Source organism: Lacerta agilis, chromosome 9 (genome assembly GCF_009819535.1).
Source record: "Lacerta agilis isolate rLacAgi1 chromosome 9, rLacAgi1.pri, whole genome shotgun sequence".
In the NCBI taxonomy this organism is placed as follows: domain Eukaryota; kingdom Metazoa; phylum Chordata; class Lepidosauria; order Squamata; family Lacertidae; genus Lacerta; species Lacerta agilis.
The window spans coordinates 52,189,410-52,202,756 of record NC_046320.1 but is presented as its reverse complement, the minus strand read 5'-3'; the positions used below and the strand labels follow the sequence as shown (position 1 = coordinate 52,202,756).

The 13,347-nt window shown below is 40.1% G+C and overlaps 1 protein-coding gene across 2 annotated transcripts in view; it reads right to left on the bottom strand.

Annotated features, from left to right (window-relative positions):
- TBCK (TBC1 domain containing kinase) overlaps positions 1-13,347 on the bottom strand; it is an 84,662-nt gene that overhangs the window by 50,731 nt on the left and 20,584 nt on the right. For both annotated transcript variants that reach the window (XM_033160322.1, XM_033160323.1), the window contains exons 4-9: positions 8,333-8,447; positions 5,564-5,637; positions 4,620-4,761; positions 3,225-3,285; positions 1,982-2,043; positions 883-944 (exon numbers count right to left, since the gene is read on the bottom strand). In XM_033160322.1, coding sequence (XP_033016213.1) covers positions 883-944; positions 1,982-2,043; positions 3,225-3,285; positions 4,620-4,761; positions 5,564-5,637; positions 8,333-8,447 — 516 coding nt within the window. The remainder of the gene's footprint in view (positions 1-882; positions 945-1,981; positions 2,044-3,224; positions 3,286-4,619; positions 4,762-5,563; positions 5,638-8,332; positions 8,448-13,347) is intronic.

The window sequence follows — 13,347 nt, the reverse complement described above, 5'->3', positions numbered from 1 at the left end:
GCGGGAAGGTAAACGGCGTTTCCGTGCGCTGCTCTGGTTCACCAGAAGCGGCTTATTCATGCTGGCCACATGACCCGGAAGCTGTCTGTGGACAAACGCTGGCTCCCTCTGCCTATACAGTGAGATGAGTGCCACAACCTCAGAGTCGTCTGCGACTGGACCTTACGGTCAGGGGTGCCTTTACCTTTAAGTTGCTACAGCAAATTGTATTTTAAATTCTACATAACTTTCTTACCTCCTCATCCAAGTTTATGCCAAATACACACAAGCTTCTGCCTGCTGCTTTTAACTACTTGTGGAACTACGCCTTTTAATTCCTGATGGGCACATACCTTGGGTATGATTATTGACAAGAGCACTGAACATTTGTTTAAGCAAAGAGGGGAAGGGAACGTGACTGAATCTAAACCCTGCATTCTTACCCTACCCCTGGAACAGATCCCTGGTGCTGTCACTGATAGTCTGCAGACCACACAATATATCTCTAGAAATTCATCTATAAGGTGTGAGTGAAAAAACAAGAACAAGTATATTCATAAAGTTTGCAAACAACTGTTTTCACAGAGGTATGGCTATTGGGAATCCATGATTGGCTTCAGATGACTCGGTGGCAAGTATGGATTTGCATAATTTGTGAAATAAGCGATTCATAGATGTGGCTGTGCCAACATTAACCAGGCACTGTCATCTCTACACAAACATGAACAAGACTGGAGTCTTTGTTAATAGACACAAACTGCAAAATTAGGAAGAAGACGTAAAAATAGACCGGCATATATGGCTCTCATTTTTAGGTAAGTAGGAGCAGATGGTTGCAGTATGGCAGTTGCATTTCCCTTACTTTAAGCATCATTATTCACTGTACTTTAAAAGGGCACTCACCGCTTAGAAGGGTGGAATGTAAGGCACTTCTTCAGTAGCGTTAAAGTATTTTCAGGAAGTTCCTGGTTGATAAAAGTATAGATATCATTGTTGAAGCAGGCGTATGCCCTTCAGTGCAGCATTTAAACAGGCATGCAATTTAATTCAAAATGAAGCAACCAAGAGTATGCTTTTCTTGAATTCTAAGAACCAAGGGTTTAAGCCAGGAGTTGTCAACCTGGTCCCTACTGCCCACTAGTGGGCGTTTCAGGATTCTAGGTGGGCGGTAGGGGGTTCTACGGCACAAGCTGAATCCTTCTTCCATCGAGCACTGGTGGGCAGTAAGGAAATTTTACCATCAGGAAAGATGTGTTAGTGGGCAGTAGGTATAAAAAGGTTGACTACTCCTGTTTTAAGCTATATCTTCTGGGTTGGATATAATTTGTGGACAAACCAATTTTCATCATATACTGATTTTGACAAAAGAGAAGGGCTTTCATTTATCGGACACACATTAATGATGAATACACATTAGCTTTGCAGATATCAACCTGACTACAGTATTTAGACTCAGCAATCACTTTGAAATCAGTAGTCCCACTATACTTTTTTTCTTTCTTTTTGGCTGAACTCTGACCAAATAGTAGATTTGTAGCAGCAGGGGCAGCCAACAAGGTCCCTTCCAGATGTTTTTGGACTCCAACTCCAACTAAACACTGGCCATGCATGTTGGGGGATGATGGGAGTTGAACCCTTAACATCATCTAATTTGCTATTACTTCACTACTGTGTGCCAGTTCAACAACAACAAAAAAAGAAAACCACTAAAAGCGGGATTTGTGTATGGTTCACATATGTGTGCTCAGGTTTATTTTAAAACTTGTATAATTATTATTTTGAAGTTGGATAATCTCAAGTAAATAACAAGCTCATCAAGTAAGATGAGCTTTCAATAACACACACTCACACACATTATTAAAACACGAAAGACTGCCAGAGCAAGAGAAATGAATTTTAGAACAAAACAAAACAAAAAACCATTTCAAGGGAAGAAATCCAATACTGTGAAAAACAGTTAAGTTATAATCAAGCAAATAGGGAGGGCTGGATATATTCGGACCTTAATGATGTCAAGACAACCATGTTCTTCAGCTAGGACTGTTATGATATCATCTACACATCCTGTAAGTAAGAAGAGAAGGAACAAATGTTGGCAATGTAACATTGTTCAAAGATAAACCATAAATATATTTCACCTCCTTAGAACAGGGGTGGGGAACATGTGACCCTTGCAGGACTCCAACTCCCATCAGATCTAGCCAGCATGGCCGGTGGTCAAGGATGATGGGACATGCAGTCCAGCAATATCTAGAGGGCCACTGATTGCCCATCACTGCTTTAGGGGCTTAACACCAAACCATATACTCCTGAAACAGGAAAGCAGACTGTTGTAGACACAAAAACAGATAACCAATAACAATATTTTCTCCTCATACGTTTTTAACTATTAAGCTTTGTTAAAGTATAACTCGCCATGTATGTAAGAGAAGGGTCCGTGTGCCTAAATCCTGTAATAAATTTACTCTACCAAACAACACTGCGAAGTTTTGTCATCGGTGTAAATATGCACTGATTAATATGAGAGAAGATTACATAAGGGCACTACTGGCAAACTCAGTTTTATTCCATTAGAAGTGCCCCAGCTACAGCTTTCCAGACAACAGCTGGATTTTCTGGACCAGTTCAGCATTGGTGATTGGCATGGCCAGACATCTGCCTAGACGCCAGAGCAACCCAAAGAAACAGGAAAGAGGTGGGTCAAAGGCGGACAGGCAGGCCCTATTCTGTTTCAAGCCAATCACTGTGTGAAGGACTGCTCAACCTTGGCAACTATTGTCCACTGTACCTTGCATTCCCTGCACAAGATTAGAAGGGAAGCTGTCAGCTACTTTGCACCCTGTAGCAAGGCAGGAACAGAACCTGGCTGCAGTCACACAGGTACAGACCGCACTATTCTTTGTCTCTGGCTGGTTCTTATCTGCAAAAGTTATCCTGCGGAGGCAAGCATTATGTTGGGACTTGTGCCTGTTTTGGGCAGCAATGATCCCTTCCTTGATTTTTGCAATTTATTTGGTGTATTACAGAAAGGCAAGATCACCATGATAAGCAGCAGCTCATACTTTTGCTATACCGTTAAATTCTCTTCAACAGTAACTCTCCCCTTCTCGATGGGTAGTGCCGCTCTATTTAACTTTCCAATGCACTGAATGCATTTACACCCCCAAACTCAGTATCATGACCCCTGGTCTCATCTGAGATTTTATGAAGTCTTTGCGCCCCGCAGCTATTTTCACATTACTCACCAAGATTAAGTATAAGTTTTAGTCTTTCGGCTATATCCAAACTCTGGAACAGCTTTCTGCCCTAAAGGCAACAGTAAGGTATGTGGTTAAAGGAGGGTCATTATGAAAAGCTCATGACAAAACACACAGCCATTATATGCTCTTGAAGTTTGCATTAAAAGAAATATATGTGGTGATAATGTTTTTGTTCTACATAATCATGTTTGCTGACTTGGGCTGCAATCCTAGCCCTACTACCTACCTACCACTGAATTCAAGAGGACTTTTAAAGGAGGAAACAGGGTTGGGGGGTCACAGAGGTAAGTAACCTATGCATGCCCATTAGAAACTGTTACACTGACTTTTGAAGATCATCAATTAACATTTGATTACATTATTCAAATAAAAGATGTGGTAAAATAATCAATGATGCAAGGATATAATTCTATAATATAAATTATGGAATATAAACCATTATAATACAGGGTTTTTGCTGGTGGTGGTGTATGGTTGTTCTTCAGTGACCACGTTAATCACTATAGTTGTTGCATTTTGAGTAGTGAAAGAGAAAACCAGCTCTGGCTTCATGAGAAGCACTGCCTTAAGGTAAAAAGGTGGTTAATTTTGCAAAGGTCATAGGTCATTGCTCCTTTTATGTGAAGGAAACTGTCAACAAAATATGCAGACTCTTATCCTTGCAACAAATTATGCCCTAAATTTTATCAGATGAATGAAAGCTGCCTGCCACAATGCTTTTAAATTGTTAGACATTGCTTAAACCTAGAGAAATCTAGATCAAGTCACAGATCCAACATTACCCTTATTTTACCAAAAAGGCTATGTCAAGAGCATATTATTTTGCTATAAAGCCTCAACATCTGACAGAACCAAATGGTGCAAACTGAAAGAGAAGTTTACAAAATCACGGCCCAATATATATATATATATATGCATATTTTCCTAAAAATGCCACATGCTGTTTCATTCCCTCTTTCAAGTAAGCATTAAAATAAATTAAGCCCCTCAGTAAACTAACCGGGGTTAGGAACCTGTACCCCACCAGACACTGCTGGACTACAACTCCCATCATTCCTGACCATTGACTATTATGGCTGAAACTGATGGCTGTTGGAGCCCAACTGCATCTGGAGGACCACGTTAGCCCTCCCTGGTACAACATCTCTATTTACAAGATTATTGAGGTGAAGGTGAAATCAATTTTTCCTATGAATAATTTATTTCCAGTAAGATGACGTTTATAATGTTCTTGCTGTTTTGAATTTGTTTCAATATTTTGAATCCTCACCTTTCTCTTAAAAATAAGGCGACTCAACAAAAAACAGACATGTACGGAATATGTTTTGCTCAGCAGCAACCTGAGCATAGAATATAGATAGAATAATGTCAGATACATACCACACAAAGCTCAAATAATATAACACCAAGGGACCACACGTCTGACTTGGGGCCCGAAGGGAGATGCTTTTCACTTTGCATATGATCACTGTTTTTGATAATTCCCTGTGCAATTACCTCCGGTGCCAGGTATGATGGATACCTACAAGTAATGGTACAATAATAAAAGCAAAAGCATATTTCAAAAGGCCTGCAGGCGAAATCCACTGAATTTTCATAATGGACACCTGTCTCATTAAACTGCGTGCCATCTTTTATAGCTTACAAAAACCCTTGATATGGTAGAAATAAAAGCTGCCAGCCTAACCTACTTCACAGGATTGTTGTGAGGATAAAAGACAGGGGTGAAAAGAACCTTAAGCTCTTTGAGGAGAAAGTGGTAAATAAACTTAATGAATGAATAAACAAATAGCCTGCTTTCAAATCCTAGTTTAACAGCAATGCAATTATCTTCAGTGTAACTGCTGATTGCTCTCCCTCTCCTGCTGCTTCACCGGAAACATCAGGGGTAAATGTGTGAGGGTGATTTGAGTGTACAGTCTCTTATCAAATACATGAGCTCTAGATGAGCCCTTAGAACGCTGCCCTCCCTTTCTTCAAAGATGAAATTCTCCTAATTCTAACCAGAATGCTGTCTGGCAACCAGGCTTAGAATAATAGAATCAGAGTTGGAAGGGACCCCGGTGGTCATCTAGTCCAACCCCCTGAAATGCCAGAATCTCAGTTAAAGCATCCATGACAGATGGCCCATCCAATCTCTACCTTAAACTTTTCTGTACTGAAAGTTTCTGGAATAGCAGATGGTGCAGGGAGTGTGTGTGTGGGGGCAGTAGGGGAGGTAAGCATTATTCTTTGTCAGGTGCGAGGAGATATTCTAAAAAGAAAAAGAAAAAAAGGTTCACACACAATGTACGATTCCTAGAATGTCACAATGTAAAACTTACCCTATAGGAAAATCAACATCGGCACCATAAGCTGTCATGTAGTAAAGGCCGAATTTAGCCAGTTTAGCATGACCCTATTAAAAAGAGGAGGAAATGTACTCATTATCAACCTAATGAAGGTTTCTACCCTGAAGGAAACTTTGTGTTTGAAAATGCATTGCCATTCATGTTTGAATTCACAATTTCCATGGCCAAAATCTGATGGTGAGAAACTACAAGATACGATGAATCCATCTGCACATATCCCTAAGCCACATCTCACAGCTTACCGGTAGCTGTAAATTCATTCCCTACCTTGACCTAAGCATGAGGGAACCTCTTTCAGCCCAAGGCCCGCATTGCCTTGTGGGCAACCAGGGGAGGGCAGTCAGTTCATACCAGTGCCAGGTGAACAATACATATGACTCTTACCTTTGTTCAGGAGGCTACAATCACCATCACCAAACTGTATTGGTTTAACAAATACAGGTCATACCTGTCAGCATTTCACTCCTCCATTGCTGGATGTGTGATTGTTACATCACATCTCTGTGTTTACTTTCTAGGCTTGGAAAGCCTGAGAACGGAAACTAGCCTTATCTCTTCCGCTCCGTTGTGTTTTTGTACTTTTTACTTTCTGTTCTCTCTTGGAGCTGAAGTGAGAGAACGCCATGATCGCTTTGTCCTGTATATAAAGGGACCCCTGACCATTAGGTCCAGTCGCGGATGACTCTGGGGTTGTGGCGCTCATATCGCTTTACTGGCTGAGGGAGCCGCCGTTTGTCCGCTGACAGCTTCCGGGTCATGTGGCCAGCATGACAAAGCCGCTTCTGGCGAACCAGAGCAGCGCACGGAAATGCCTTTTACCTTCCCGCCGGAGTGGTACCTATTTATCTACTTGCACTCTGACATGCTTTCGAACTGCTAGGTTGGCAGGAGCTGGGACCGAGCAACAGGGATTAGCCACCCGCACCCCTTGTCCTGTATATACTGCTTAATAAAAGCTTAGAATGAGCACACACGAATCTCTACTTTGTTTCTGCTAAACTCTGCTGTGTGTACGCACATAGGCATCTGCTATGTGTCTCTGGAACGTGCTGGGACTGATGAATTATGGACATCCTGGAGCTGCGCAACTTCAGGAAGACACCCGGAGACGTTTGTCTCATCTTGGGAGCTGCGTGGACCCCCCGGCGTATTCTGACAATACCTAGTAGGCTACTAGGTATAGTCATGTAAAGATTGGGGGAGGGTTACACCCACACACACTCTTCTCTCCATGCAGGCAAGTAGAAAGCATTTTCATGGTTTAAGGACACATTTGCCAAGCAAAACCACTTGAGGAAGGTTCAGAGCATGGCTGGTGTGGGAGCAAGCATATGAAGAGTCCCAAAGGTCAAAAAGAGAAGTCTAGAGGACCATATTTGGTCCCTGGGGATAATATTCCCCACCCATGCTTAGCGTTGCATCCAAACCTGGGCTTATGGTATGTCTCGGTCCAGATAAGCGGACCTCAGCTCCTGGACCCAATGTTCCCCGCCACTGGCTAAGCATTATATCCAAAGCTACAGGCAAACCACAAAATCAAGTTAGGATGTAGCACTAAGACAGACCATGGCTTAGCTCTGGATAGTGCAGAACCATAGGAGGAGCTCTACAGCTGCAATCTTTGGTTCAGGAACCAGCACGTTTCTTTGCTTTTAATAAGTGTGGTGTACCTCAGTGTTAAGTGCAAACTGGACCTAAGTATGGTATTTCAGAACACTGCTCAGTCTTGCTTCAGCTTTCCCTCTACCCCATTGTCAACATTTGTAGACAAAGCATTTATGTCGAATGCAGAAGATTTTTTTTTTAAAAAAAACCTTCTAAGATGAAAACGTAAGAGCTGTTGTTCTCAACAAAGTTTCCCAGCTGTGTAGCTGAAGACATTTATTTCTGTTGAACGCTAGGATACGTGTGAAAGGCAGTCTCAAATTTGTGAAATCAAAATATTTTTTCAGGAAGCCTGGATAATTATATTCCCATTTATTTATGTGTGTATTTATTCCAGAATTTGTAAGCCAACTTCCAGAGATTAAATCTCTCGAGAAGACCCACAAAGTATTACAAACATAAAATTCATTCACTGCATAATTACAAACCATAAAACCACAAATCTTTAAAATGCTAAAACATCTAAAAATATTATATTAGCAGCAATAAAACAGTTTCAGCAAAACAACTAAGGTTTGCATGATGGTTTATGGCTAGAGTTTGTCTGGAAGAGCAAAACCATGAATCTGGATTTAGATGATCTGCTAAGCAAAACTGAATTTCACCTAGTTTTGTTACCGTCATAATAAACAATGGTTCATGACATCCAAATGAGGTCACTGCATTCGTGTCTAGGAAAGGTGTTCCATTTTAGATAAAGGTAGACGTGCATCTTCCATTTATGTGGGGGAAGAGCGCCATATACACAAAACTGTGCAAAATATGAAAGTACCATATTTTCCGGCATATAAGACGACCCCCAACTTTCCCAGTTAAAATATAGAGTTTGAGATATACTCGACCGCAGATTCTCCACCCGGCGTATAAGACGACCCCCAACTTTTGAGAAGATTTTCCTGGATTAAAAAGTAGTCTTATACGCCAGAATATACAGTAAGAATTTACCTTGCATTTAAATGCAAAATGTTGCTTTTATAAGAGAGGTATCTTTCAAAAACATTTCAAACGAAGTTTTTATTACATTGATGTTGAGAAAGGATGCGGACTGACAGCAAAAACAAAATCTTCTAGCCTTACCTCTTGATCCATGAGGATGTTGTGAGGTGAAAGTGCACGGTGGACTATTCCATGCTTGTTCATATACTGCAAGCCCTGTAGCACTTCATAGGCGATACATGAAATCCTAAAAGGGCTGCAGTGAAATAGTAAGAAAATAGCTTGTTTCGGTTATTTTGGCCTGAAGCAATATTTTCAGCTGATCTTAGCCACGCATCATTCTCCCCACACAATCAAAGGTTACTAGCCAAATTAAGCAGACAGGATAGAGGTAGACGGAATAATAAAAGCCTAATGGAGAGTTCGCTGGGTTCACAGCTGGGTTCACAAGAGAAAGGTTCTGTTTATAGGTTCAAACAAGTTTCATATCCTTTAAGAAGATGTGTCATAGGAGGCCAACCATATGAAGGATTCTCACAGGCCTGGAAACTTCCTGCAGGCATCAGTATCAGAAGTGAAACTAGTTAGAGCTAGAGATGCACAATGATTTCGTTTGGTCGGCATCTGTAAGTGAACAGATCTGGTTCGTACTTCCCAGACTAATACACAGATCAGAACATATTCTTCAGTTCTTGCACTTCTGCATATGTTGCAATACAATCCTCAGCTTAAAGAACATATCAATAAGAGCACAAAAATGGTTTTTTTCAAATCAAATGCATACAACATTTGCATATTTTGATATTTATTTATCTGTAGGTAAATATTAGGTTAACTTGCTCTCCTGGCCCACTTACCCAAATTAAAAATATCAGTTGGACTGCCACTCACAGTATAATCCTATACTGTATGTTTCTTCTTAGAAGTTCAATGTAGCTTAAGCCCAAGTAAGTATAAATGGGACTGCAGCCTGAGTTATATTTAACAAAACACAGTTAAGTGTAGGTGTTGGGTCATATGGCCCAGGAGTCTTAAATCCACTGGATTTTTTAGTTCAATTTGCAGAGTGGAGAATCAGAAAAATGTGAATGTGAGAAGCTGTAATTTACTGAAACACTAGAGGGCCTCCTCTGATTATCTTTGCACTATAAAAGTCAGAGCATCCAAAGCAGAAATTCAGGATTAAATGCTAAACCCTATACAGAGCCAACTCTATACTCCCCCAGTTTAAATTGTAACCATTGTATTAACTATTAAAGTAAAGCATGCAATGAACAGATTATATGAGGATCTCCTTGTGCTGTGAGGAAGGCAATATGACCACCTCTCTTAGGTTTGCAACAAAGACCTCACTGGACAGGTGAAAATTAATGCATCCTAATACCTCTGCAAACTGAGGGATAGAAACCATCATTTTTATACTATTCCGCTCCCTGTGAATACTTAAGTTTAGAATTCTATCAGTAATTACTGTGAGGAAAATATGGGATGACATAAGCAGACAGGACGACTCTGAAGTTTCCTTTTTTAAAAATGTGTCTAACTGTTTTTGTTTGCACAAGACTCCAAAACATGAAACAAACCTAATTGAATGCAGAAATGTCTGCAGAGTCATACTACTTCTGGAACAAAATGCCCCATATACATCAATGGGCGCTTTGCTGGATGCAAGTACTTAAAAAATGTGGACTTTTTAATTATCCCCCTCAGAGTTCATAATTACGCCCGCTGGATGAACACACTAAAGAAAACGACCATCCTCTCCTTCCATCCCCAAGACAATACTAATACAGACTGAACTCGTAAGAAAAATCTAAGCTGGTGATGTTGGATGCAGCTGGTGGTCAGGAGATAGATTTTTTTTTAAAAAAAACACCATCCTCCAAATTTACATAATGAAGCAGCAGGGATATAATTTGCTTTCATCATCTTTAACAGGGACCCTCAGCTCTTCAGAAAATGCTTTTAGTCTGAAATGCTAAATGAATCCCTAATGCTTCTGACCATTCGAAATTCATACCAATGGTTAGCCCACATTTTTCCTCTCAGTGCACACAAATAGAAGCCCATTAAGAGTGGCAGGGGCTACAAGGAAGGATGAACAAATCTCTCCATTTCTCATTTCCCCATTCTTAAATTCAATTCCCCAGATTTCCACATCGTTTTTGGGTGTGGGTGTTTTTTTTTTAAGTCCTGATGAAAATCCACCAATATTTTAATGTGGAGTTATAATACATACACACACAGTTTTGCCTAATACACACATTATTTTGCAAAGCAATTTTTGGGGTATGTTATTCTCACAGACATATGCACCTTTATTAACAATTTACACTAGCATATGCATTTTTTGTACACATCACGAGGGCTGAGAACTGCATTGCAAAGTTCAGAGAAGCGGGAATTTCAAGGGATTGCTCCGTTTTGGTTTGCATACAATTTCAGAGCCCGCAGATTAGGTAAATGTGACCTAAATCAAATTTCTGCCCCATTCCTAACCAAGAGACAAGAAAGGGACCTTACACTTACCTCATAAGAATCTGACCTTGGGATTGAGTGTTCAGTATTTTTATGGTTCGGTGCAGACCGTTTAGAGGTAATGGATGATTAAGAAGTATACTAATTCTGTTAGATAAATAAATAACAAATACTGTACTTTTTCTGACCAGTTTCCAAAAAAATGGGTGTGTGCGAGAGGGACAAGCGTACACAGCCAGAACTTTGCGTTCACTTTTCTCTCCTTCTCTTGAACCACTTGTTGGGTTTGGCTGTGGAAATGGCTGTAGAGACAAGCACAGCTTTCTCACTTGTGTGTTTATCTATTCTTCGGATTGTTTCCAGCTTTATGGCTAAACCAAGGCCAAACCCAAAGTGCATCCAAACAGAATTTTAAGCTGGAAATTCACAAGGGTGAAACCTTGTTAAATCAGGAATAAACTGTGTAATATAGAGCTGGCCAGCTATGTGTCCAACCTCCAGCACCTTGGGGCGGAATGCAGGCTCCTGTTGGACCATGGCTTTCATTTCAAAACAATTTCTATTTATAGATGAATTAATGTTTTGATGATAAACAAGGTGGCAAATTAAAAAGATAGGTGCATTATTTTCTCTGTTTGATTCTGCCAAGTTTTTCAGGTGTGACTCTCCTTTAGTAGTGGCATGGTAGTCTGTTCATTCACTGTTATGAAACAGATCCATTTTAAACAAAGGATTCCATCTACTTGGTGTGGGAAAAGAGGTTTTTCAAAATATAACCAGCTGCAGGAGTGAGTGGAATACTACATAATGCAAGTATCTTTGAGTCTGCAGAAGATGTTCATAAAAAATAAAGAAGCTGTATCTCTTCCAGTGAAAGGAAGTCTGGTAAGGAAGACCATTATCATATCCAGCACACAATAATCTGCTTTTCAGGTTGCAGAAATTATCAGAACGGAACACTTTGCACAGTTCAGCAGAGACGCTCTGCCTGACCTTAAGGCTTCAGCAGCTTCTGCCACTGATGAACACACTGATAATAAAACACGAGTTCTTCTATTAAGTGCACATTCTTTAGGGTTAGCCTAGCTGTTATGTACCCCATCCTGATTCGATTACATACCACAAGCAAACACTGCAGAGTTTTCCTCAATATTTTTATTAGCCATCATAAATAGAATGCTTTATCAAGGAGACTGTGGTTAATATATATATATATATTATGGAATAAAACACTCCCAGACTGTAGACTCTCACTTCATTTGCACGCAGCCGCAACTGACTACCAGACCTATTCATTTTCACAACTCGCACTAAAGCCAGATTTTAAGGCATCACAATGTAGATTTGAAACATGGGTGTCAATTTCGGAGCTAGGCAAATACCGGTACCTTTTTTGTTTTTTCAGGTCTTTCACATTCATTTTCATCTTGATGGTTTTTTTTTTTTTTTAAAAAAAAAAGCTTTTAGACCATTCATATAGAATTTGATGCCTTTTGTATATATTCTCCTGTTTCCGATTTGTTGCTGGCCGTCAAAAATTGGGAGAATCCTCTTGGGCTCAGGTTCTGCTTGCAGGCTTCCCACAAGAAACTGGCTTGCGACTGAGAGATCAGGATGCTGGGCTGAATAGGTCTTTGGTCAGATCCAGAAGAAATCTTTTTATGGTCTTATATTTTATAGCATTTGGAAATTGTGAAAGGAATTTGATGAGGATCTTATATGAGTCAGAGCACTGGTGCATCTGCCTCATTACTGCTTACACTGAGAAAATTGTGGGGTTTTATTTTATTTTTCTTCTCCCAAGCCCTCGTTAGAGATGCCAGGGATTGAACCTGAGACTTTTGCAGCAAAAAGAACCAAGAGCCTTGCAACAGCAAATTTTATTATGACATAACCTTTGATAGCCTTTCAAGATGCCACATATTCCTTTGTTATTTTGTGCTAAATAGCCCTTTAAAAAACAATTAATGGAGATGGCAGGGGATAAAGTGGGGTGAAAATTAAAAAAACTAGGATAGATAAAATTAGGATTGAGCAAATTCACGGATGATAAATCCACCAACAGTTATTATGATTCGTGGGTAAGGAGTGGAACTTTTGTGTGGTTGAAAGCGTACTGTACAAAGGTAGCAGTTGCATCCATTGCTCCAAAATACATCCCCATCCCTGCTTCCATGGATGGGTGGCAATGGCGCATGAAGAAGCTGCCTTATATACTGAGAGAGACCACTGATCCATCTAGCTTGGTACTGCTGGCGATGACTTGCAGTTGCTATCCAGGGTTTTAGTTGGGGGACCTTCATAATAAGTCTTAACTAGAGTTGTCAAGGATTGACCCCGAGGCCTACTTCTGAGCTACAGTAATTTAAAATTTCTATTTAAATGTAATTAATACAGACAAGCTCATGAAAGGAAAACTGAGGTTCACAAATAGATTTTGGTCCAATTTTTATACACAAGCTTAATGATCGAACATGGTAATTATTCGTTCCATTGCTTAACATTAAGGTAAGTTTCCTGCATCAACTCTTGCACATATGAAATTGTGGAAGACGTTTGGCTCACAGCCCTTTGGATCCTAATCATGCTTTGTACAAAACCAACAACCACAGAAGTAATACAATCTTCCAATTAAAACCAACAATGATATTTATCAAGAACTGTTACCAAAAACCCAC